Genomic DNA, 27539 nt, shown 5'->3' with positions numbered 1-27539 from the left:
GGTGTATTAGAATAACAGCAGCAGCTGATCAGTAGTGCACTTGCTTCTGAGTCAGAACGTGGTGAATGGAAAATTCCACTCCAGGAACTCCAACACAAGAGTCAGCTGTGACATTCGACTGAACATTGAGGCTGTGTGGGAGCTGGCATCTTTCAAAGTGACACGTTAAATCCTGAACTCCAATCCATACTCCCAGGTAGGTGCAAAAAAAAATCCCATTATTTCAGTACTTAAATATTCTTCTGAATGTAGACAAAGCTTTCTCTCTGCCTTCTTCCCTTTGAGTAGTTGAGTAGATTATGGTCCCAAGAACAAAAAAAAACAGCTGATGTGGGAATCCTTCATCAGGACTGGATGAAGAGTTTTATTACCCAGTCTTGTCGAAGGATTTCCAACTCGAAATGTTAACTCAGTTACGGATTCTGTATGACCTACTAAGTGTTTCACAATTTTCTGCATTTATTTTCAGCATGGACTAGATGGGACAAAGGGGTTGCTTCTATGCTGTACTTCTCTACAACTACGTTGTAAACGTACGAATGTTGAAAATACATTCCTGCTACATTTTAATTAACTCATCAGGAGCCAACTCTTGCATAAGGAATCCCTTAAATGCTTATTCTATTAAATGAACTATTAAATATTTAACCTTATTAAACTGATACTTCCTATCAAAAATCACAAGGATCACTGATCAGATGGCTGCAATCATACAATCACTTAGTTCGCCTTCTGCAACTAAGGAAAAACAAAATAAAATTGTACAAATTACTTGTCACTATAATCCAGAGGATATTCATTATACAACACTACTAATAGCATCTGACCATAAATTATTACCGGAGATTGAAGGAAACCAAGTTATCATAGTGGGAACTGATAGCGCACTGGGAAAAGTAACAGCACCCTCGTCCCCGACCCCACCCTCCCAAGTCCAACCGGGCTGAGAACATCTACAAGCTCTTACCGGCAGCTGCATCAGCTTCTTGTAGTATCGCTCCACTCGCCCAAAGACCTCCTGACAATAGCGCCGAAGCTCCTCCAGCTCTTCCTCGATTACTGCCGCATCCATGGGCTCACTCTTCTCGATGAGCTGCTCTCCATGATGGAAGAGGCTGTCAATTTTGGGTTTGTTGAGTGCTATTTCCTGCTGGAAGGCCTGCGGGATCGAAACAGATCAATCACCTTCTCAGAGACGGAGCAGCCAGCGTGAAGGCAAGGAACTTCCAAGAACAACTACTCCGTGCAATAATCTGAAAACTAGAGCTGATTTTGTTGCATTCTGTTCCAGTATTCTTCACCTTTTTAAAACAATAAATGACCTGCCTTGTATAGGACTGTCTCCATCTGCTGTGCTACAACACAAGGGATTGAACCTTCAGCTCAACTTGAACTTAACCCTGACCTGTAAACCTTTTGGGGCTAGTCATGACATTAAACACTTCTTTCCCGATGTCCAGCTTTATTTTTAATATGTTCCAGGGCTGTGTTAAGTCAGTTAATCAAAAATGTTATTACCTTAGCTGTCCATTTCCTCTCTACTCTCACTTTCATATGGTCTCTTTTTGACACTTCCTTAACTTCCACATCTATCTCCATGTGACAGGCTATCAACCAAAATCCATTACAAGTCTATACCTCCTCCCAGCAAGGACTGCATTCTGCTCTTCCCATCTTACCCTCTCAGTCATTTCTGTTCCAACAATGACAGTGAGTGGGGAAGAAAAATCACATTGAAAACAGACAGCAGGACACATGGTCAAGCTCTGATTTTATTTTACAAACTAAATCCATTTGGTAGGGATATAAAATGCAATAAATAATTGAGGTACCATCAACTTTCTATTAGGACAGGCGTTCCCACTGTGGGTTCTACAGATCCCTTGGTTAATGGCAAGGCTTCGCAGCATAAAAAAGGCTGGAAACTCCTATATTAGTGTTAGAGAGTCATAGAACAATGAAGCACAGAAAAGTCTAGTCTGTGCTGAACTATTACGCTGCTTCATCCCATCAACCTGCACCCGGATGATAGCTCTCCATACCCCTCCCATCCATGTACCTATCCAAGTTTCTCTATAATTTTAAAATCAAACCCACACCCAACATTTCTGCCAGCAGCTCGTCCCACACTCGCACCATCCTCTGGGTGAAGTCCCCAGTCAAGTTCCCCTTAAAACATTTGAACTTTTTGTTGTCTGATCTAATATTCAACTTACTCTCCCGGTCACACCATCTTAAACCCCACCTGGAACAGGCTCAAATCACACGCCAGAACTAAAGGAGAAGATCAATTTTCTGCCCTCCATATAAACAAGTCCAGCAGCTTAATATTAACAGTGGGTGTAGTCAATGGAAGAGAAATTTGAGTGGAATTATAAACAGGTGTCTGTTCACTACTAGTCAGGCCAAAACATGACCTCAGAAGTCAATCACTTACTTTCAGCTGCTTGATTTTGGCCTGTACATCACATTCAGAGAAGTGTTCGATGTTTGTCAGCTGCAGGTCCATCTCAGTCAGCCAGACCAGTATACTCTCACGCACCGTTTCGAACTCCTCTCGCTGACCAATAAAGTGCTGGTTTAAGACAGAAGAAAGCCACTCTATAAGTTCACGCAGCCTCACTTGAAGCTCAGTTCCAAATGCTGAGAGCTTTCACTTTCTTCCAAATCATGCATTTACAATACCGGTCAACAGACAATGGTACTATGTGTCAATTCTGTCAAGAACGTATATTGGTTTCACTCAACTACCCTTCAGATCATTTTCTTGGACAAAGACACCCAACTGTGGAAAAGCGTAGCATTTTTGCCATAGCTTCCTCCTCTGGAAAATTCTGGAAACTCTCTCTTCAAGATTTTTGAGCAGCTTCCTCAATCTTTGTCCGTCTCTCCTTTGAGAGAACATTTGGCTCCACGTGACATCCAAAAAACGAAATGACATCCGTACCCATTCCTCAAAATTTTTTCCAACATATATATTTATATTTATTCACACACACCGCCCCCCTCCAATTATTCTTTGAACGACACACAAAATGCTTAAGAAACTCAGCAGGCCAGGCGACATCAATGGAGGAGAATAAATGGTTAGTGTTTTGGGCCAAGACCCTTTATCAGAACTGGAAAGGAAGAGGAAAGAAGCCAAAATAAAAAAAGGTAGGGTGGGGGTTAAGAGGAACGAGCGCAAGGTGACAGGAAAAGCCAGGTGAGGGGAAGGTGGGTGGATAGGGGAGGGGGGAGATAAGTGAGAAACTGGGAGCCGATGGGTTGCAGATGTAAAGGGCTGAAGACGGAGGAATCGGATAGGACAGGAGAACGAACTATGGAAGAATGGAAAGGAGGAGGGGAACCAGAGGGAAGTGATAGGCAGATGAGAAGAAGGGAAGGGGCAAGAAGGGAGCCAGAATGGAGAATTGAGATGGAGAGAAAGGAGTGGTGGGAGAAATTACCAGAAGCCAGAGAAATTGACGTACATGCCCGTCAAAGTGGAGGCTACCCAGACAGACTACCAGTTGTCGCTCCTCCAACCTCATCACAGCAGTAGAGGAGACCGTGGACCAAGATGTTGGTATGGGATCAGGAAATGGAATTTAAATGGGCGGTCATTGAAAACTCTCCTTTCATCCCTCTGCCACTAACCCACTCTTGGGATAATTTACAGTAGCCAATTGGGAATCCAACGCATCTTCTGACTGTGGGAGGGAACAGGAGCACCTGGGGAAACACACATGAGTGCAGGAAGATTGTGTAAACCCCACCACAGTCAGCACCGAGGGGGCACAGTTGAACTTGGATCATTGAAGCTTTGAGACAGCAGCAGTAACTTTTGTACCACATGTCAGAAGTGCCTAAAACATCATCTCTGTTTCTCTTTCCAAAGGTGCTGCCTGACCATTTCCAACATTTTCTGTTTGTATTTCAGATTTCCAGCATCTGCAACTTTTTGGTTTTTATTTGGTGTAATCGTATTGGGCAAGTCTGTGAAGTGCTGAGAAATTTTTATGAAGTTGCTGCCGCTGGCTTTAGGTGAGCCATACAAGTTGCACCAAAGTTTCATACTACAGATAGGCCCTCAAAGAAAAAGTCAGTCAGGGAATAAAATTCAAATAGAAATACTGATACTTTATCTACTCATATCAGTCAATATGAACAAAACACTCCACTCTTTGTTTCTTGTCACTCTCTTTCACAACCCCACTTGTCTTTAACCCTCTAACCTATCACAGACTTTTCCTTTTTGTTTTCTCCACCCTTCATCCTTCTCAATAATGTATGAGTCTCCTTTTCAGGAGTCTTATAAGTCATCATTGGCCAAAGACTAAGTCTACTTCTCCACCCATTGCTGCTTCCTTCTTGTTTTCGGATTTCCAGTGCTCTCGATTACTAATGGAATCAACTCGAGGCATGTTTAATACTGGAGTTACTAAGACGCAGAGCAAACCCGTTTTGCTCTGGAACCATACCCCAGCTCAGTCTTAAGAACACTCCCTCCTAGGTGCCGTCTGTATTAGGAGAGGGGGAAAAATTGCAGATGCCAGAAACCGGAAATGTTAAAAGCACTCAGCTGGTCAGGCAGTATCCATGAAAAGAGAAACAGAAATAATGATTCAGGTCAATAACTTCATCAGAACTGGTTTCCAATTTGATTTTGAGGACCCTTTTGATTTTTTCTGATTAACTTAAGCTTAGCTGACTTGGCTTACCTCTCTATGGTCCTGCTGAACTACAGTAACTCATAGTCTATCAATGCCTTCATTTTAATATTCTCGACTTCACAGTCCCAATTCTTCTATGGCCTCACTCCTTCCTAGCTCTGTAACCTCATCTTTCCCAAATACCATCCCAAAGGTTTACACTTGAGTCATTCCAGACAGACATCTCTCCTCTGCTGACCGTGTTCTCAACTGCTTAGACCCTAAATACCAGAAGATGCCAAAATCTCACTTTCCTCCTTTGAAATGCTTCTTGAAGTCTCCCCCTTTGACCGAGACATTTATATATCATGGACCTCAATTCTTGACAGAAAAACGTCCTGCAGAATGGGCACTTCGGATGACATGGAGAACTTGGGCCAGCAGGCCCGTTTCTATGCACGAGTCTGTAAGAGCCCTGAGAGGTTTCGTTACACTGAATGCATCAAGTTGCATTGATACCCGGTGCACTAAATATCAATATAGAGACAAAGGCTGAATCTCTATCAGAGAAATCCCCATGGCTTCCCAGTAGTGAAGCCTTACTTTTAATCTCCTGAGGATCGCTGTGACCCTCCGCTGTAGGTTGTCCCATCGCTGGTTGCCCTCGTGCACCATCTGTTTGAGTCTGCAGCCAGAGTCCGTGCGGTTTTCACGAGCTAAGCGACGGTATTGTTTGTTGATCAGCTCCAGCTGGGTTAGGCTCTCGTGGACCTGACGCTGGAACGCCTGAGGAGGAACAGAACACCCCAATTATGCTTCAAAACATCATTACATGCATTTATTTCACCTGAGGTTCACTACAGGAGTCAATACTCTTCTTAGACATTGTACAATGTGCCATTCAAAATTTTGTTGTTATCAACCCAAGGACCAATAGCAAGGCCTCTGCAATGTATCCACTACTTTATGAAAGAATCACCCAGTACTGAAGCTGCCTTTTCAACCTATTGTGTCTGCACATCCAGGAGGCACAGGTTAGTTATTGACTGAAAAGGAAAAGTCTGCAGATGCTGGAAACCTTAAGTCAAAGGCTGGTAGTGCTCAGCAGTCACAGTTCGTGGAGTAAAACAGCACAGTTAATGATTCCGGCTAATGGCCTTCCCTCAGAACTGCACAGGGCCAAAAGAAGCTGCAGAGGGTTGTAAATTTAGTCAGCTCCATCTTGGGTACCAGCCTACAAAGTGCCCAGGACATCTTCAAGGAGCAGTGTCTCAGAAAGGCACTGTCTATTTTCAAGGACCACCAACACCCAGGGCATGCCCTTTTCTCACTGTTACCATCAGGTAGGAGGTACAGAAGCCTGAAGGCACACACTCAGCGATTCAGGAACAGCTCTTCCCCTCTGCCATCCGATTCCGAAATGGACTTTGAAGCTTTGGACACTACCTCACTTTTTTAATATACAGTATTACTGTTCAATATACATAATTGATTTGCTTATTTGTTTTATTTTATTTATTTTTTTTTCTCTCTCTGCTAGATTATGTATTGCATTGAACTGCTGCTGCTATGTTAACAAATTTCACGTCACATGCCGGTGATAATAAACCTGATTCTCATTCAATTATTTGAACAGGGACATCTGCTATTATGAGATAGGTAAGTTCTTAAGAAACCTTGCATTACATCAGAAGAGGCTGCAGCTGGCTTTAAACCAAAGTTTTAAATAGGTTTTCTATCACACTTTAACTAAAGCAGCCTGATTAATACAAACAGTGCTCCTTAATGCATCAATTATGTTGTATCCAATTCATGTTCTGGAAACACACGTTATATCTGCTATTTTTTTTTAAAAGATCACTTCGTGAAATGGAATTAAGCTCGTAAACTATTGGATTTCCTGTTTAAACCAAAGTATAACTGCTTAAAAAGTTAGAACTTTTGTTTTCCCTGTATTAAAGCTATCAACTAGCATTACAACATTACTTACAGAAATTATGGGAGTTCCTAGATCCTGACTTTGGTCAGTAGGATAAATACAGATGACAACGGGTCAGGTGATGAGAGAAACAAAGCACGTTTTAGGTCAATAAGCCTCCATCAGAAATAATCCCAAAGTCATTTCACAGAGGGCTCTTGTATTTTTGATCTCATCAGTTTCAACTGCTTCTTCTAACCATTTTCACTGAACTACATCCACTCACAGTCCAGCAGCTCCTCAACTTTAATAACCTCATCCTCACATTCAAATCCCCCCCACGGCTCTGTAACCTCCTCCATCCCAAACAATATCCATGTCTTGACACTTCTAGGCTCCTGAAAACCACCATTTTACATTTCCCTTCTGGGTTGGTCCAGAACAAATAGGTAGAATAATAGCTTGGCACGGATTAGATGGGCCAAAGAGCATGTTTCTGTGCTGTAGTGCTCTATAACTCTAAGACCATATTCAGAGTTCCAATGAAAGGGAATTAAAGGGGAATAATTGGGTCATAGTGGGCAGACTTCATTTGTCACTGTTCATCAGGTTTATGGTGATAACGTCCAACCTAACAGACTATGAACGTCCATTCCTCCTAGAAGCAAAACATTACAGCAGCCGCTCTGGAGCAGAGTGCAACCACAAAGTGACCTCCTTACACAGGAAGTTGCCATTAACAATGGAGATGTTTCACATTCTAATGGCAAAGACAAAATAAAATGCTTGAGGCTGAAAGGTATTTTTAATATATCAGTCATTATTTTCCAGTAGCATCAAAAGGTAATAATCAAAATTAAATCTGTGAAACAGGCAGTAACACTGAGATTTCTGAGCACCGGTAGTTTTACACAGAAATGAAGGGGCTGCTGTGACAGAGACATCTGTTGACACAGGCTGCCCCTCTATTTGCGAGTCTTTTGCAAAGGAATCGATGAAAATGAGGTGAAATTTATGTGATGTATGAAGAAGCCTGGCTGGAAAATTTCCTGAATATCATGTAAAATCTAAATTTGGTGTTTTAGGCCATATTTTCAACCCGGTGAATCACTTGGGCTGAAAATAATAAATATGCATTGTAATTTTCCTTGCATACATTTTTCAAAGGAGCTAAAGGATTTTTTTTTGTTAGGAAAACGAAACAGTTGAAATGTTGGCTACAAATGTGTATGCTCTGGTCTTTATTTAGCATTCTATGTAATGATCTAAGTTGATTAAAAATGACTGTGTAATGCAGAATCCTCCAATCTGTCAGGCTATTTGATGACATCACTGATGCTGGGTGCCAGAAACCCCCAGAACTAAATCAGTCACAGAAGAAATCAGTAGATGCTTGCAGGCAGCCTTCTTCAAGGCCAACAGGAAGTTCCACGAGACTCAATGTGAACGCAATTACAATCAAATCTCTCCCGAGGAAACCGCCGTGTCCTGCCTAATCCCAGTTAAGGTTTGCAACACAGCTGCACACAACGTAGTTCTGGATAAGCAGAAGCATCTCTAGGCAGTAGGCAGAGAAAGTCTAAACTGCTGGGGTTCCAAACCATACAGCCCCCCCTTGCTACAGCACCTCAAATTTCTTGAGCTCCTCTTTGGCCACCGTGTACAGAACCTCTGAGGAATTTGGCATGGCTGCTGTACGCTCTGAAGTTTCGAGCCAATCTTCAAAGCGAGAATAATCGTCCAGGAACTTCTGCCACAACCTCCAGGTCTCTTCAATCCTGAAAGGGAAAAATAGAACAGTGCTTGGTTATGTTCATTAGACAAGATGACCCAAGGCAAGACATCTAAAACAAAATCAGAAAACACCTGAAAGATTCACTACATCAGGCAGCATTGGTGGGAAGAGAAGCACAGCTACAAGTTGGGTCAACGTTCTGATGAAGGCATAGGTTTAGTGTGAGAATAAAACGATTTATAGGAAATATGAGGAGCAAGTTTTTCCTACACAGAGGATGGTGGTTATATGGAACGAGCTGCCAGTGGATGTGGTTGAGGTGGGTGCAGATACAAAGTTTTAAAAAGTATTTGGAGTTTCCTGGATTGGTAAGGCTTAGAGGCATCTAGAACAAATGCAGGTACAAGGGACTAGCTCGGGAAGGCACCTTGATCAGCATAGACCTGTTTCCATGCTGCACTACCCCATCACATTTTCTTCCCTCAGGTGCAGCCTGATCTGCTGATTGTTTCCAGGATTCTCTGCTTTTATTACGGCAGGTGGAAGGCTAGGAATAGCATAAAAGCCAGAGACTTGCTGGCCGAACAAATCCCAAGCAATTCAAAGGAAGTGATGGCCATTAAATCATAATCGTTCGGCTGGGTTCACCAAATCACTTCTCAGGATGAGGGAAGCTGCTGGGGTGGACAGCGCATACCCACAGCTGCTGGTTGGAGCTGCTGCACCCTTCCCAAAGTCCCAAGCTTCCTTCTCTGAATCCTCTGCAGAATTCCTCTGACCTAGTCTTATCTGACCTCACACCTCTCTGTGCACAGAAGGATGACTGTGTCAGACTGAGTGGAAGGAGAGCTCACCTTTGCTTGAGGGTGACACAGCAGACGATGGAATCAGGTTACTCTGCCTAAGTACAAGCCCAGGCTAGGGGTAAACAATTGAGGTCACAAACTTACAGCCTTACAGCATTCCCATGGCAGATCAAAAACTCTGGAAGTTTGGTGTGAAACTCTCTGGTCTCTGACTATTTGCAATGTCCTCCTACATCTTCACTCCAGCACTGGCCACATCCATACCCAGCATGGCCTCAACACCAAATGCAGCATCTGATGAAGTGTCTCAGCCTGAAACATTGGCTGTTTATTCCCCTCCATACATGCTGCCTCACCAGCTGAATTCCTCCAGCATTCTGTGGTCTTATAGAGTCTTAGAAGACTACAGCACAGAAACAGGCCCTTCAGCCCACCAGGCCTCTGCCGAACCAGCTGCTCTGGAATTTGCTGCATCTGTTAGTGAAGTTCCGGAGCCCTGCTGCAAAACAACTGAAGTGCAGTCACCGATGCTCAATGATTTGGCATGCAGTACCTCGAGATGGAGGGACACTGTCGTGATTTGAAGGGATTAAGAAGCGAGATGAGAGTTTTAAATGTGATGAAGTTGCTGGAACAGCAGCTATTAAAGGTCAGCAAGCTCTGGGCGGGTTATTCATCAGGGAGGAGATGTGGGAGCCCAAAACCCACACTGCAATGGTTCAGTTTCTACCCATCTACCATCAGATTTCTAAATTATCCACGAACACTACCTCACTATTCCTTTTTCTTTGCAGGGTTCATTTTTCTAATTTGTCGATTTTTATGCTTTTGCACTGTGGTGCTGCAGCAAAACAACAACTTTCACATCACTTGTCAGTGATAACTGATTCTGGCTTGAATCTGTGTGATTTGGCATAGGATCAGCAGTGATCAGTGTACGATCCAGATCACAGAGGGAGGCTGAATGGAATAATGGACAGTGTTGGAAGATGGACTGAGGAAGGGTATTATGGAAGAGTAAGTAAATAATTAGTTACAGAGAGGATAAAGGGGCAGATGTTTGGGATGGAGTCAACTTCGTGCATTGAGAATGCTAAAGCTCTTCTGCTGTGGGTCATGCATCTCTCATTCAAACCGGTGGCAGAAAGCAAGAGCTAACTTTCACAGAGTTTATTCCCCGTCTACATACACCTTTGACAAAAACTGACATGCACTTGAACCCTTACTTGAGCCTCCGTTCCATGGACATGGCGCAGATGTTCCTCCACCTGCGGTCCAGGTTGCGCGTAGCCTGCTGAATTGAGTCGCACTCTGTCTCCGTGGCGCAGGCATCGCAGTCGTGCAGCAGAACCTCGCAGAGATTGAGAACAGAGGCCACACCCGTGCTGTGCTTCTCAATGTCTCGCTGCAGCTCCTGCAAGTATAGGCACCGTTGAGCACAACAATCAGAGGGACAGAGAAGTGAAATAGAACGGTGGGGGGAGAGACGGGACGGTGGCAATGAAAAGGCTGCCGTGAGAGGATTATTAAGGATTAATAAATGATCTAAGTAATGTGGCCTTTTACGAACAGTTTTTGATAAAAAGTGAGAGTGATTGATTTCAGTTTGAACACAGTGAATTTCGGTTAACTGGGCCATTGGTTAATCGGGGCAGCCGCTTATTTGAGAAAATTCTTAAAGAACAAAAACTATTCAACAAAATAGCTGCAATTTTCCTTAGCTTATTTGGGACACGATGCCTCTTAATTGGGACAGGAGACTGTTGCTGAAGAGTTTCTAACTAGTGTCAACTGTGTGCACTTGCACGGCCGTTACACTGTGTTTACAGCCAACAGTTTTTAATAGCATCAGTTACACGTGTTCGTGTTCAAAAGCAGAGACTTTTGTCACTGACATTTGGTGAGAAATAAGCAGTACAACAATTCAGAACTGTTTTGCTCAGTGCAGTTTCAAGCACTCAGGCTTGTAGATGCCGGGCATGGCTGAGAGTGAAAATGAAATGACTACACTACTTCAACAAGTTAGGACCTATGAAGAATTTGAATGTATCAACAACAATCTTGAATGTTACAATCAAAAGGAAGATCTAGAAGATGAGTTGTTGAAACCATTGTATGAAGGCAGCCCATTACCTTCACTAGGTGTCAGCACTGATTTTGTTCAATTACAGTCAATGAAAAGAACATGTCACTAATGAATTCCTCCATCAGTAAATATACACAGTTTAATAGTACTGTAGTATTATTGGTAAGGTTCTACTTTCTTTGGTATTTCATTTAAATACATTATTTATTACTTAGAGAGTAGTTTGTCTTTTTTTCCCTTTTTACCTATTTCCTTAAAACTTTGGCTAATTGGGGCAGCCACTTAATTGGGGCAAAAAGTACTGGTCCCAATGTGTCCAATTTAGTGGAATCCACTATATAAGAAATGACAAAAGGCACATAGTTCTGCAAAAAAGATGCAAATTCTATGCTAACAGTGATGATGGTAAGTTAGCAATGGCTAACATTTAAAAAAATATAATTTAAAAAGTAACACATGTCCCTTTTAAGGCAATACAAATCACCAGGAACATTGGTCCAATTTTGCCTATCAACAGTATTCAAAGATGGTATTAGGTAAAATGCACTCAAAATAGAAGCAAACCAAATATGGGAAATCTATGATTTCAGTAAAAGACCTGGGCAGGAAAAGTAAAATACAAGTGCAGGCTTGCAAGAAGCAACTATATTGGAGACATTTGGAGGTACAAATGACAGACGAAGGGATACATGAGTAGACCACTTGGCCCTCAAACCTACTCTACCATTTAGTGATAATGGCCAATCTGATTATAACCTCATCTGTCTTTCTGCCTACCCGTGGGAACCTTTCACCCACTTCTCAATGGTTCAATGGTTCCATTTAATATCAGAGAACGTATACAATATACAGCCTGAAATTCTTACTCTTCACTGACATCCTTGAGTAGATATCTATCTTTGCTTTAAAAATATTCAAAGCTGCTTCCACTGCCCTTTGAGGGAAAGGGATCTGAAGTTCCTCAAAAAATGTCATCTCTTCGCCATCTTATATTGGCTATTCCTGTTATCTCTAGTTCTGGATTCACTCCATTTCCAGCTTATCAGGACACCAGGATCTGGCACGTTTTTGGTCAAGTGCCCTCTCACCAATAAGAAAGGCAAGAAGAGGGTTGGCCTGCATTGCAGGATTTATAAAGAAGTTGTGCTCCAGTCCTCTCACATTCTGGTCAGACTGTATAATTGAATGCTATGTTAGGTCTGGTCCATCTAACGAAAGAAGGACGCAGCGAATGTTGGGAAGGTTCATCAGATGGACTCCAGAAACGGGGAAAGGCTTGTCTCATGAGAAGTGAGCAAATTGACTGGGCATATACTCTTGAAATTAAAAAACAGTGGATGCTGGAGATGGAACAGAAAGTGCTGAAAACTCTCAACAGATCAGGTGGCATCCATTGGAATAGAAACAGGAAGTTAAACTTGACTATACAATCAGAACAGGTAAGAACTGATCAAATTCTGATGACTGGAAATAATATGTTTCTCGTCCCACAGGCCAGTGCATCTGCTGAGCTTTCCAGCATTTCACCTTTTTATTTGGGCCTACACCATTTTGAATTTAATAGGATGAAAAGTGACCTCATTGAAATTAGAAAACTGTGATGGGGCTTTCAGGGTAGATGTGCAGTAGATTGCACCTTGGCTGGGGTTCCAGAATCAGTAGACACAATCTCAAAACATGGGTATAGTCATTCAGGACAGAAATGAAAAGAACAGTTTTATTCTAAATCCCATGTGTGGTGAATCTTTGGAATTCTTTATCTAAGGAGACTCGGTGGTTGAGTATACCCAAGGCACTGATCGGTAGATTTTTGGATAGGTTAGTTCAGGAAAGTGTCACTGAGAGAAAAGATTCGTCATGATCAGTCAGTAGGAACAAGAAAACAGAATAATCTACTCCTGCTTCTATTTCAATGTTCACAAAAGAGTGAGTGAGAGAAGAGCAGAAAACCTCAATGCCCTAAAACACCCCAGTGAATTAACCACAGATTAATTACTCTTGTCGTATCAGAAATTTGGCATCCAAATTATGTACATCAGCATTTAACAATTGCAATGTGTTAATGATCTGTTGTATGGGGTGTTGATGAGGTTTAAGTATTGACAAAGATGCCAGGATTAACCTGCACAACTTTCCTCGAGCCATAGCATGGTCTACACACTTAAAATGGGCCTCCATTTAACCACTCAAGACTGAAATGTCGGCACCCCTTCAGTCTGCCTGTTGTGGCTCCAGCCTGTGATCTGCAAACCTACAACCCCCTAACTCAGCCCCCACTGTCCTCCCCACTTCTAGATTCACATCCTGCACCGATGGATATCTTTTTACCTGCTGCTCTGAGAGCTTCTGCTGTATCTCTTGAGAATCACACGACTCGTAGACGATTGGTCTTGACAGCTCAGTCTCGATTTGGGCAAGCCACGATCGTAAACTACTCATGTTCTTGTCCAGCTGCTGCACGGCCACCAATGTCTCCTTCAGCTTCTTCACCCTGAAACAGTAAAGAGGGGCAGAAATGTTCACCTCATGAAAACTGCACCCTGCCCTCGGCGACCTCTCTCTTGGAATGGTCTTGGATTGGAGCACGTGAATTGAATAAATTAAATAACAGGCATGCACTCAGCTCGAGTTCACTGGAGTTTGAAAGTTTTAAGAGATAACTTGATTCAGGTGCTTAGAATAAATTAACAATCAATAAGATAGGTGGAGCAATAATTTCTCAGTCTTTATTAATCCAATCCTTAAATTGGGTTTTTCAACAGTGTAATAAATAATGGAAATCTGGAACGTTTTCGCCCAAAAAACTGGGATCCTGGGGGCGAACTGGAGCTTTTGAGCAGAGGAATGGAACTTGGGTAGTAGATGGTGTAAAGGGCTATAGTGCAAGTAAATGATGTTGATCAACAAATTAGCAATGACCTGACCGATTGGCGGGGCAGCCCGAGAGGGCTGAATGGCATCTTTGCCCTCCCCCTCGTACTGATATGCTGAAGGTGAGACCAATCCAAGGTTTCAAACAGCCGCAGGGTTTCAGCCTGAAACATCGACTGCACTCTTTTTCTAGATGCTGCCTGGCCTGCTGAATTCCTCCGGCATTTTGTGTGTTGTTAGACCAATCCAGTGACAGTTTTGATGCTGAATGCTTTCTTACTGAACAATCGACTCAGTGTCTTTCCTCCCAAAATGAATTGAACTGAATTGACTTTATTACTTACATCATATACATGAGTAAAAATCTTTACATTATGTCTCCGTCTAAATGTGCAATTTATCGTGATGTATATTAAATAGTATGCACAGCAGGACAGTCAGTGTAACATAGAAATACAATTGTGTCAGCGTGAATTAATCTGTCTGATGGCCCGTTGGAAGAAGCTATCCCAGAGCCTGTTGGTCCTGGCTTTTATGCTGCAGTATCCTTTCCCAGATGGTAGTAGCTGGAACAGTTTGTGGTTAGGGCGTCTCAGGTTCCCAATGATCCTTTGGGCCTTTTTGTTTTTAAAAAAACACACCTGTCTTTGTAAATGTCCTGAATAGTGGGAAGTTCACATCTACAGATGTGCTGGGCTGTCCGCACCACTCTCTGCAGAGTCCTGTGATTGAGGGAACTACAGTTCCCATACCAGGCAGTGATGCAGCCAGTCAGGATGCTAGCCCATACCAAACTTCTTCAACTGTCTGAGGTGAAAGAGGCGCTGTTGTGCCTTTTTCACCACACAGCCTGTATGAACAGACCATGTAAGATCTTTGGTGATGTGGATGCCGAGGAACTTAAAAGCATTCACCCTATCAACCCCAGATCCATCAATGTCAATAGAGGTGAGCCTGTCTCCATTCCTCCTGTAGTCCACAACCAGCTCCTTTGTTTTTGTGATGTTGAGGGAGAAGTTGTTTTCTTGACAGCACTGTGCCAGGGTGATGACTTCTTTGTAGGCTTCCTCATTATTATTTGAGATTAGGCCAATCATTGTAGTGTTGTCAGCAAAATTAATTAGCCAGCTGGAGCTGTGGGTGGCAACACAGTCATGGGTATACAGGGAGTAAAGGAGGGGGCTTAGGACACAGCCCTGTGGGGCACCTGTGTTGAGAGTCAGAGGGTTGGAGGTGAGGGAGCCCACTCTTGCCACCAGCTGGCAATCGACAGGAAGTCCAGGATCCAGCTGCTTCTATAGTTGTACCGTGGAGAGCATTCTGAAAGGCTGCATCACTGTCTGGTATGGACGGGCTACTGCACAGAACCGAAAGAAGCTGCAGAAGATTGTAAATCTAGTCAGCTCCATCTTGGGCACTAGCCCGCAAAGTACCCAGGACATCTTTAGGGAGGGGTGCCTCAGAAAGGCAGCATCCATTATTAAGAACCTCCAGCACCCAGGGAATGCCCTTTTCTCACTGTTACCATCAGGCAGGAGATACAGAAGCCTGAAGGCACACACTCAGCGATTCAGGAACAGCTTCTTCCTCTCTGCCATCCGATTCCTAAATGGACATTGAAGCTTTGGACACTACCTCACTTTTTTTTTTAAATGTACAGTACTTCTGTTTTTGCACTTTTTAAATCTATTCAATATATGTAATTGGTTTACTTGTTCATTTATTTGTTATGTTTTTATTTTATTTTTTATTATTTTTTTCCTCTCTCTGCTACATTATGTATTGCATTGAACTGCTGCTGCAAAGTTAACAAATTTCACGTCACATGCTGGTGATAATAAACCTGATTCTGATTCGCAGAAGGCTGAGATCTCGGAGCTTCTTGTCGAGCCTGGATGGAATTATGGTGTTGAATGCTGAACCGTAGTCCAAGAACAGCATTCTCACATAAGCATCCTTCTTCTCCAGATGTGTAAGGACAGTGTGTAGAGCTGTGGCTATTGCGTCATCTGTCGATCGGTTCTGTTGGTGGGAGAATTGTAAGGGGTCCAGTGTGGGCGGTAGCATACTGCAGATGTAGTCCTTGACCAGCCTCTCAAAGCATTTGCTTATTATTGAGGTGAGTGCAACAGGACGCTAGTCGTTCAGACACGTTATTTGTGTATGAGTAAATCCATCTGAAAAGTGGGAGCACTGCACCACAGAAAACTGGTGGAGTTACTGGGAACCACTCTAATCACACTGCAGAGCACCATTGGGAAACCTGGGCACTCAGTAACACTATCACCAAATACTCCCGTTAAGACACACTGCAAATGTGAAACACTGCTTCGGGTCACATTAGCCAGAGAACACGTTTGACTGAGGGTGCGATCAATCAAAGCTGTGACAATCTGAACTCAAACAGTCTGCTGACTCTCGTGGTTCAGTTTCCATTTACAAGTCAGAAGGAGACAGAGAGCTCAAGCTGGTGGAAGTGCAGAAGCCATCCTGTCTAATCACCAGATCAACAATCGGCCTTGCAAGGTGCCAAAGCTCGTTATTTTTGCATATTATGTAGACTCTTCAACAACAGTCTATAAAAGTTCAAAGTCAAACCAAAAGAGTCACAGAAAATTATGACAAACAGCACAAGGCCCACATCACAGAGCATGGGCCCAAATTAAAAGGCATCCTTATTATAGTGAGCAGAACACAGCACAAAGACTTCAAGTACCCGAGGAAAGAGCAAACATTATTAAGGATATGGAAAATTAGCCAAAGGAGCTTGGTCACAACTAATTGCTCCTCCTTTAGCTTAGATTTGTACAGCACTGAACTCAAGTTGGCTGTTCAAATCATTGAAGGAAAGCCGGAAGGAGGAGGAGGGTGGGAGGGCAAGAAGAGAGGAGGGGAAAAGAAAAGGAGATGGGGAACAGAGGGAAGAAAAAGGAGAGAGAAAAGAACAAGCAAGTTATGCACATAAAAATATCTGGATTTCATTCTATTGTAAAACAATCAGCTCAAGTAATCTAAATTCTCATTTTAATCCTTCTATGTTGAATTAACTTTTAGCTCACTGGTCATGCAACTTAAAACTACAAATCTGATCCCAACCAATTTTAGTTAAAACTATCTACTAGGACTGTAAGAAAGTGTTTTATTCATTAACAGCCAGAGCTGGCTCCATTTCAAAACCTCTCGGTCTGAAGGGAAGATCAGTGATGAAGTATGTGGAAATAGTGAGGACTGTTTCCAATTGCTCTGCTGGCACAGCTCAGGCATTATGGGCCGAACAGCCCCATACTGTGCGTAAGATTCAACAGGTCTGAGTGACCTGGGATGGTAAGGCCATTCTGCATTTGCTAGCTCAGAATTCTGACCTTTAAAATCATAAAGAGATCAAAAATTATTCATAACTTGTTCACATTTTTATTGCTGCTGATGTGATCACCAGCTCTGAAAGCAACATGTGCTTCAATTAAAAACTTTATATTATTTCCCCATTTTGTGTCTATGGTCCAATTTTATTATACCTGGTATGGACTGCTTCCATCAAACTGAAAGATTTCAAAACTTACAGCAAAGGTTTTACTCTGGACACAATACAAAAAGTTGTCCTATTAAAGACAACCTTAACCTACTGAATGCTGAAAGGACTAGATAGGGTGGATGTGGTGGGGATGTTTCCTATAGTTGGGGGTATCCAGAACTAAAGGGCACAGCCTCAAAATTGAGGGGCAACCCTTTGGAACAGAGGTGAGGAGGAATTTTTTGAGCCTGACAGATGTAAACCTGTGGAATGCTCTGCCACAGACTGCAGTGGAGGCCACGTCTGTGGGTATATTTAAGGCGGAAGTTGATAACTTCCTGATCAGTTAGGGCATCAAAGGATATAGTGAGAAGGCAGGTGGTATGGGGTTGAGTGAGATTTGGGATCAGCCATGATGGAATGGTGCAGCAGAATCGATGGGCTGAATGGCCTAATTCTGCTCCTATGTCTTATGGTCTTAATGGAATACCCATGTATTTTCCTGCATATTGAGAACACTAACTGACAGACACCCCCGATACAATCATTCAGGAGTGCAACCTGCTGCTTGGGGTCAGGTTTTTTTTAAAATCCCCACTCTGCAGATCTTTTCTTGCAGTCACCTAACAATTTCAGAATGCTCAAGCTATAGCTCTGCGTAAGTTATCCTTCCTTCTGAAGTGAGGCGGCTGTGGGTTCAAATCTTGCTCCAGAGAAATGGGCACAGAATTTAGCTGACACATCAGTCGGAGCTGCTGCCTTGTGAATGAGACGGTGAAGTCAGAGTAGTGCTGACTGCGTGTAAAAGAAGACGAGGCACTATTTCAAAGAGCAACGAGGCCTGGCTAGCATTTATTTATCATTCACCATCACTAATACAGACCATCCGGTCTTTACTAGAGTGTTGTTTCTGGTATCTTGGCTGCATCGCACTGAAGAAAATCTTTGTGCCAAACTGCTCTGTTCTTGTAACATTTGTGAAGATGGAAAAGTCAGTGCAGAGGTGCAAGTTTTCTTTTGATTTTAAGCCGGTTACTCTTAATGCAGCAGAGCCAAAACCACTCGGAATAACTCTGGATCAGTTCTGCTACTGATACAGACTACAAATAGCACACTAAAACCCACCACCTCACATTCAGTGTTAAGCGTTCTCAACAATATCTACTAACAGACACAGGCTTTTTCAACTACATTCCAACTACTTCAAATGGTGTGTGGCGGGGTTCAAGCAAAACGTGGGCTCACTGAAGATGTTGATTAACTAAGACCTTTTAAAGTTGTTTAGACATACTTATGCTTGCTGTTGATAACTTTAACACAAAGACAGGCCATTCAGCCCAAGCACTGCGGGCCGCAGCACGAGCTCCACACAAGACTTGATCCCACCCTACTACACTGGCTTTGGTCACCTTTCCTCCTTAGGCTTTTCTGCTACTCCTTGTGGCTGCAAATTCTGCAGTCTAGCCACACCTGGACTAAAGAGGCTTTCCCCAAGTTTCTTTTAGATTGGGTAGGATCTTTGCTCTTACATACAAACTAGCAAGCCTAACAGTGAAGCAGCAGCAGAGAGTGGGCTGGCTTGATGCAGAAAAACACAAATACACACTGTGTGCAATAATAGTAACGAACAGAGCTGTAACACTATCAAATTAAAACAGAGGACAGAAGGGAGTGGATTGGCAGAAGTTGGAGAAGGGAGTTTAAGATTTACAACGAGTCTGCTAGGTGAGTCTCTAGCCTAAAACCTTGATAGCTCCGGTGAGATTTATAGGGTCCTTCTCAAACACCAGGAAATCTACAGATGCTGGAAATCCTGATCAAGGGCCTCGGCCTGAAATGTCAGCTGTTTACTCTTTTCCCTAGATGCTGCCTGGCCAATAGAGTCCTTGCTTGTTTATCACCCCAAGTGTCTGACTTCATTTTAAGCATCTATCATTTATTAAAGTTCGCAATGCCGTCAACCAGGAACAGGTCAAAACAAACTTCAGCTAAATTCTGCATTTGTCCAAGTCCAGAACTTCCTGGCCTGTTCCTCAAAATTTCGTCCTTCAAAACTTTGTCACAACATGCGTGAATGATACATTACATTATTAATGTGTCAGTAGGTCAGCTGTCCAAGAGGCTGCAGTACAAAAAAGATGAGCTGTATAATATCTGCCCTCACAAGCCAGAGATGAAGTGTGCCATTCTCTCTGTAAACTTTACAAAGTTACAGCTTGCCCTTAACCTCCAGTGACTTTCATGAATACTGGTGCATCAGTTGCCCATTGAAAGCCCCATAGAAAGTTAACTTGGTAATGACCAGCAGAGGTACCCTAACAAGTAAGTGACTGATATACTGTATCTGTCAATCAACTCCATGAGAGAAAATGAACATTAAACATTGGAAGATCTGTGCTTTCGGATTGGAAATTTTAGAACACTTAACATTTTCTATCCTTCCCACCCCACTCCACCCCATTCCTTACCCTGATCTTTCTTCCTCTTTCAACAACTTTTCACACACCTGGAGTGCCACAGTAGTGACACTATTAACAGTTTGGCACGGAGTTTGGAATCCAATAGCGGCATCTGCTGTAGGGAGTTTCTGTACGTCCTACCCTTGGAGTGTGTGGATTTTCTCTAGATGCTCCAGTTTCCTCTCACAGTCCAAAGACCTACTGGGTAGGTTAACTGGTCATTGTAAATGTCCCGTGATCAGGTTAGGGTTAAATCAGAGTTGGGTGGGAAGGTGAGCTCAAAGGGCCAGAAAGGCCTATTTTCAGCTATATCTCTAAATAAATAAACAAACTTCGACACCAAATTCGTCCACTCCAGTTTGTCCTCAGTCCTCAGCTTTCATTGAGAAGATGGGCCATTTCTCCTGTCTTTCACCAGGGCCCCAGATGACAAGCTGCCCTCAGGCCAGAAGGAAGCACAAGAGAGACTGCGGTAGCTGGAAATCCGGAGCAACACAAAACACCAGAGGAACTCAGTGGCTCAGGCAGCACCTATGGAGGAAGGTAAGCAGCTGAGACCCTTCATCGGGACTGGAAAGGAAGAGGACAGATGCCTGAATAGAAGAGCCAGGAGAGTGACAGGAGCACCAGCTGGCAAATGATAGGTGATTCCAGGTAGGACAGGGAAGGCAGGAGAAAGCAATAATGTGAGAAGCTGGGAGGTGATGGGTTGGAAGAGGCAAAGAGCTGAAGGAGATGTAATTTGACAGAAGAGGATATTAAATAATGGAATGTAGGAAGGAAATGGGGTAACCAGATGGAGGAAGGTGAAGGTGATGGGGAGCGGCGGAGAAAGAAAAGAGGTAACAGAGCCACAGGGATAAGAAAAAGAGACGGGGTGGGGAGAAATAGACAGGAGCAGGCAAAATCTGGGACATGCCTCTGAGAAGTGAAAAGACAGCACCATTAAATCAGAATATTGGACAGTTTTTTTTACACACATTGAGGGAATGTGGGATTAGCACAGTGAAGCGAAGTTTAAGATCAGGCATGAACTGTTGAGGCTTGAGGGATGAAGTGATCGACTCCCGCTCTACCTCTAATGTTCTTACAGATTTTAAACGGCAGTCCCAGTTAATTAGGTATGAATGAAAATTAAACATCAAGGAGCCTGCTGAGATGGGAAATTCTGTCTATTATACAAACAGAGGCCATAACAGCAGCTTAACACACATTCCGATTCCCTAATCCTAGCAGAGAGAATCCTTAAACTGAATTCCACATGCTATGCCATCAGCTGACAGTTAGTTTGTGAAGATTTATTGCCAGTTCATTGCCCCTTTGTGATACTCTCAGAGAAAGGAACAGAACGTGCAACAAGCTGTTGTAGAGAACATGCCCTTTTGCAAAAGGGGAAAAACAAAAATCGAAAAACAAGGAGCAGCAGCAACTTGGGAGAATGCAACTCGCGGCGGCCAGGTGGAGACACAGGGGTGCAGTGGAACTCCACAGCCAAGCATGCAATAGCAGACAGCAACGAGAGAGAAGCAGCAAGGACCTGCCTGGTAACGTCACAGTGACACTCGGGGAGCTCGAGGTCTGTATCGCAACAGTCAGCCATTGCTTCTCACAGGGAAAGCTGCAGCACTGAGGAGCAAGGCGAGTACCTCCCGTAACCAGGGGCTGAGGAACCCCCGAGACAGCGCACACCAGCAGACAACAGCCCAGCTAACACTCTCCGCCGGCAAATGTTGTCACAGCTGTCCTGACAACTGGCAGAGCAGAGCGACAAGCACTCAGGTTTATAAATAAAAACTTACACTCATTGGCATGTGTCGAAGGGCTCACATTCCTCGAGTAGCAGGACAGCAACAGCGGGAGTTGATCCTTCCAAACGGGAACTCGCAGCATCTGCCTCGCAGACAGAAACCTCCAGCCTCAGCCACCCCAGCATGGAGAGTTGAAAGGCCAGCTCCAACACAGAAAGTACCCAGTGTCTCTCTACAACAAGCGCAGGAAAACACACTGAACTATTCTTGAGCTATGACGTCTCCACAGGGGGATATGTAGAGGCCAGCAAGGAAAATTCACAAGCAGTAAGAAAGCAGCTGTCTCTTTCCCTCCCCCTCTTGCTCTCTCTCCTTCTCTCTTTTCCCAAGAGCACTTCCCTCCTGACACAGCATCATAAGTATTCGTTATAAAGCAGCGCCTTTCCCGCTTTACACAGTTTGCTCCCACAATCGGGCTCTTTCAGACAGTCATTTCTTGCTCTCAAGGCAACTTCATTCCACTGTGCAATTTCTGACAGCATGTTTTGCCAAGAACTGGGACAATGGCCAAAATCTAATCCCTCCCACTCCCATAGCAGCCAAATGCAGTCTCCGCCCTGCGCCCTACTTCAGAATCCTTATGGCTCTCGTTCCTGCCGGGCCGGAGGTTTGCTGGACCCATCCTGATATCCAAGAATCTCTATCAGCTTCAGGATTAACGTCAAGGAATGACAATTTGGAAGATTATTGTCCCTGACTGTTGTAGCTTAAATTCCTCTCTAACCTTGGCTACCTAGTACTCTTGCGGTCAAATTCGAGCAAAAGGTGACAATGCAAAACCTGAAAAATCGGCCGGACTGAGCCTTAATAGTAGGAGTTTTACATCATCAGATCCCAAAATTAGTCCCAGCGAGTTCAGAGGATTTTGCACTGATTTGCAGGCACTTGCAGACTGGCCACCTGCCCTTTATCTGAACTCCTCCACCCTTCGTTTGAAACCTCCCATGGCACTGCTTTTCTCTGTGCATCTTCCTCCAGTCCCAAGACCCTCTAGGGTCACTATGCTCCTCCTTTTGCCCTACAACCCTCTGTTTGGACTCTAACCTCCGAAATCTCCTCCCTATACCTCTCTCTCTCTTTTCAGCCAGTTTTATTCCTTGAAATTCTAGCTCTTTGACCACAGTTTTGGAGATCCAACTTTACAAGCGCTTGCATCACTTGGTGTTAAATTTTGTTTGACAGTCCAACCAGCATTAAAGGAAATGCAAGCTCTGTGTGTTTCTAGAATTAACCAGCACTGACCCTTTACTGTTTCCTTATGAAGGACAATCTGAGGATGTTGGGGGGCAATAAATAAACCACGTTCACCACAGCACTTCTCAGGAGATGTTAAGACAGATGACAAAAAGCTTGGTCACAGAGGCAGGCTTTACGAAATTCAAGAGAAGGAGCAACAATAATCTTCTTGGCACAAAACTTTAAGTAGCACCTGAAGGCTTCAGCATGGGTACAGCTGTGACTTGTTAGAATGGCTCCTGCAATGAGGGAATTAAGTTAAGTGGACAAACCGGTTCAGCTAGTATAATTCTCCATGCAAAAGAGCTAACTAAAGATTTGATAGTTCAATTAAAATCATGAAGGTTTAGATCAAGGGGTTCTGAAACTTTTTTTATGCCATGAACCACAATCATGAACTGAGGGGTCCGTGAAGCCTAGGTTCAGATAAAGAGAAATCGATTACCATAGAGAGAGATTTAATGTGAATGGCAGAAGAATCAGAACAGTGAGGAGTTCTTTTACACAGTAACAACTAGAATTTGGGGTGCACTGCCAGATAACGTAGTGGTACAGATTAAACCATGGCCTTGGAAAGGAAGTTGGTTAAATGCTTCTACGAGGTAAAAACAATAACTACAGGGGCGTTTGGAATGAGCAAGGTAGTGGGAGTAAATGAATAGCCTTTTGAGAGGGGTAGCATAGGCTTGACAGGCTGAATGGCCTTTTCCTGTAATGTAGCACTCTACAATTCTATATCCTTCAGTATTGCCCTTAGTGATAGCTCCCGCATTTATCAACGTGCCAGCAAATTTATCACCTAGACTGGCAATCAAAATACTGACACTACCGCAGATAACTAGCCTGGTGTCAATGCACAAGCCAACTGCTGACCTATTCTTGGAGGCAGCAAAGGTCTTTATGCGACCCACCGTTCAGGTGCGATCCAAGCCCGGTCAAAAAGTCAATATCCACAAGGGCCACAACAGTACAACCCACTGGCAAGCAACACTGTCCCTTCCAACACACAGCTGGCACACACCCATTTCACTGCAATTCCCCCTCAGCTGGGAGTGCCGAGAGTCAGATAGGCATCAGACTGATGAGGGCACAGTCACTTACCCCTTGCGACAACTAGCAACTTGTAGCAGCTGCTCCCAGGCCTCACCAAGAGCATGTATTTATATAGAATCTCCAAAATGGACAGACATTGCAAGGTGAGACACTGGAGACAATGACAACAAACCAAAGCTGGAGCGACTGGTCAGAGAAGGCGTTGAAAAAAAGCAAGAAGATAGAACACACCAGGGGTTGAGAAAGGACTTGCCAAACTCTAGGCAAGCTAGGCAGAAGGCATCATGGCAGCGGTTGGGTGAAGACGGCAAGGGATGTACTGGGGATTAGGGTGTTGCACAAGTAAGGATAGGGAGGTCCAAAAGAGATCAATATTCAAAGGTGAAAGTTTTATATTGAGGAAACATCAGCCAAGGTATAAAGACAGAGTATTAATGTGTGACAGTTAGTATATGGGCATACAAAATCAGAATTCTCTCATTAGCTGGATGACGGAAAGACCCGATGGCTTGACCTTTCGGGCATCTAATTCATATTTTCTTTGCCAAGTAATTCCTACCAATCATTGAGTAATAGAAGAGTGATGGACATCTCTTCAACAATGACTATAATTCACCAGTATTTCAATAGCTGTGGAACACTTGTTAAAGGCACTGTATAAATGGGATTTCTCTTTCCTACTCTAACAAAGTGTGCAATGTCTGTCGTGAAACTATGTTCAGAGCAGAAGATAGTCAATAATGTTCAAAAGAATGAGTGTAATAATTAAAGAGGAAAACTTGGATTAAAAGGGTCAAGAACTCTGCATAAAAACATGTCTACAGGGGAGAATAGCAAAAACTGGAAAAGAGCAAATGTGAGAGACACTACATGAATTGGGAGGAGGAATGAGCAATTCAACTCTACCGATCAATGACAGGACAGCTGATATGATTCACAATCCCATCTACCTCCAGTCACTTTTCATGACCACGCCTCCCCACTTGTCAAGGATCTATTTAGATCCATCTGGAAAATACTTAAAGACCCATTTTGCATCCATTGAGGGACACAGTCCCAAAGATTCACAACTTTCCTGTATAACCAGTTGCACGTGAGCAATCACGTGTCTTTAAACCAGTGATTCTCAATTCCAGGGTCCTTCACATGGAACAAAATACAAGACCGAAGGAGATAAAATTTGACCACTCAAAACAACATTCTGAGGAAAATAACCCTGCTTCATTCAGTGTTTAATAAAAAGCCTCAAAGACCGTTTTTAGTTTTTTTTCCCCCACATAGAAGTCTACTGACAGCTGCAAAACACAAGAGCCAGCAGGCTGCCCTCCTCATCAACAGCAGTGAGATCTTTCACAGATTACTTCCAACTGATACAGCATTTTAACCTATTACATAAGATTGGACAACGCACCACCTATTGAAAGTTGGATTACTCGCAGCATCTTTCAGAAAACTCTGGCATAAGAGGAGTTAAGATGACTTGATCGCACTGGTGCGCGGTTTGACACTGTTGGAGAGCAGAAACAATCTCTGGAGGCCCAGCTGCAGCTTGAAATCTGTGCAGTGGCTTGGAATCCAGCACTTTATTTCACAGCAAACAAAGCCTCTTTTGTCCAACCTCCCACATTCCAGCCGAGCCAGAGGTCCTCAACGACCAGAATCCGTTCTGAACGAGCAATGTTCAGTAGCTCTGCTTATCAGACATTTGACGGGGCACATGCTAATCTTTCTAAAGGAAGCCTCAGCACAAAACCAGCATATCAAAAAAATAAAGAGAATTTCCTGTCTGCGCGATTAAATCACCGAGAAGTTAAAAATAATAGCCCTTCGTTCCAGCTGTTGCTCAACTCACAAGCGAGGCTGAAACCCTGCTATAACACTCCTGAGTCTAAGGGTCAGATTCAAACGGAAATAAAAGCATGACTTGAATTCAAAGTGCTCAGATTCCTAATGGAAACACACATAACAAAGCTTTTCCCAACTTCACAGAACAACAACCCCAGTTCTACTTCAGAGACCGATCTTATTTCATGGCATTTGAACACATGCCTAACTTCAAGCTACTTTCACATATGATACAGCCAACAGCAATCCTGATGCCTATTATAGTTCAAATTGAGGTGGCTCCATTATCCCTACTTAACTGTTTTTAAACGACTCTAGGAGTTGTGCTCCCGCCCTGCCACACTTAGGATACAGGTGAACCTCTTCATACTGTGGTCTTGCAGCTAGGTGACACCTTGGCGCAATACATTGCATCAGACCACCAATGGGGGTTTAATTCCTACCACTATCTGTCAGGAGTTTATACCTCCACCCCGTGATTGCATGGGTTGCCTCCGGGTGCAAAGGCATTTGGCTTAGGGTTCGTAACTTGTGGCGTGCCAATTGTGGGCTGCCCTCCAACTCATCCTCGGACTTGAGTTGGTCGATTTACACAAACAGTGCGGCATTTCAATGTATACGTGACAAATAAAGCTAATCTCGTTAACGTTACTGCTGCTGGATACCTTACCAACACATTTATCTCTGCACACGACTAATGCAAGATCGTCCTCACTGGATGATCACCCTTTACACTCTGTAAACCCGCACTGTTCAACACTGTTGGCTCCCTCCCAACCTGTATCTTTACACCTACCCATCAAACTCTACAATCTATAAACCCACACTGTTCAAATGCCTATTGGCTGCCTCCCAACCTGTACTGTCCCATCCACCCATCAATCTTGTGCTCAGTGATGATCACTGGCTCCCAGTCCGAAGCCGTACACATCATTCTGCATCCACCCTTGGTTCCACAGCCCTCTGTTACCATACAGTCACAGAGAGATACAGCATGGAAAAAGCCCCTTCAGCCCATCGAGCCTGTGTCGACCATCAATCAATCCCATTCTCCCTACACTGGCATCGACTGCCCTCAGACTCTACCGCTCACCTATACGCTAGGGGCAACCTGCAGCTGCCAATTAACCTGTCAGCGTCTGAAATGGGCAACAAACGCTGGTCTTGCCAGTTATGTTGGCATCCTGTAAATTAGCATGAATAAGATTCTCTCCAAACTTCCGTTAACCTCCCAACATGTGGCTCCGCATCAAATTTTCTTGTAGTTTTTGTTTGGAGTGTTTTACTGTGTTTACATACAACAAGTAGCTGGGATTATGATACAGCACTAGGATGGTTGAGGGGGCTGGCTGTTAAGTTAGAAGAGTAGATTCAAGCACAGCTTTCAAAAAGAAACCAGAAAAGCACTTCAAAAATAACTTGCAGAGCAATGGAAATAGGAAAGGGGCAGTGGCTGGATCATTCCTTGCAGAACTGGTTCTGACTCAAAGGGTCAAATGGGCCTCCTCTGTCAGCAAACCTATGTGACAGTGTGCTGAATTGTTGCATATGAGCAGCTATGAAGGACTGTCTCTGGC

General features: G+C 43.6%; 1 protein-coding gene across 13 annotated transcripts in view; it reads right to left on the bottom strand.

Annotated features, from left to right (window-relative positions):
• Positions 1-27539, bottom strand: part of syne1b (spectrin repeat containing, nuclear envelope 1b) — a 500086-nt gene that overhangs the window by 41952 nt on the left and 430595 nt on the right. For all 13 annotated transcript variants that reach the window (XM_072265605.1, XM_072265607.1, XM_072265609.1 and 10 more), the window contains 6 exons: positions 13508-13670; positions 10320-10507; positions 8180-8330; positions 5238-5420; positions 2438-2575; positions 968-1159 (listed from right to left, as the gene is read on the bottom strand). In XM_072265605.1, coding sequence (XP_072121706.1) covers positions 968-1159; positions 2438-2575; positions 5238-5420; positions 8180-8330; positions 10320-10507; positions 13508-13670 — 1015 coding nt within the window. The remainder of the gene's footprint in view (positions 1-967; positions 1160-2437; positions 2576-5237; positions 5421-8179; positions 8331-10319; positions 10508-13507; positions 13671-27539) is intronic.

Source organism: Mobula birostris, chromosome 8 (genome assembly GCF_030028105.1).
Source record: "Mobula birostris isolate sMobBir1 chromosome 8, sMobBir1.hap1, whole genome shotgun sequence".
Classification (NCBI taxonomy): domain Eukaryota; kingdom Metazoa; phylum Chordata; class Chondrichthyes; order Myliobatiformes; family Myliobatidae; genus Mobula; species Mobula birostris.
This window is presented reverse-complemented; position numbering and strand designations above follow the sequence as displayed.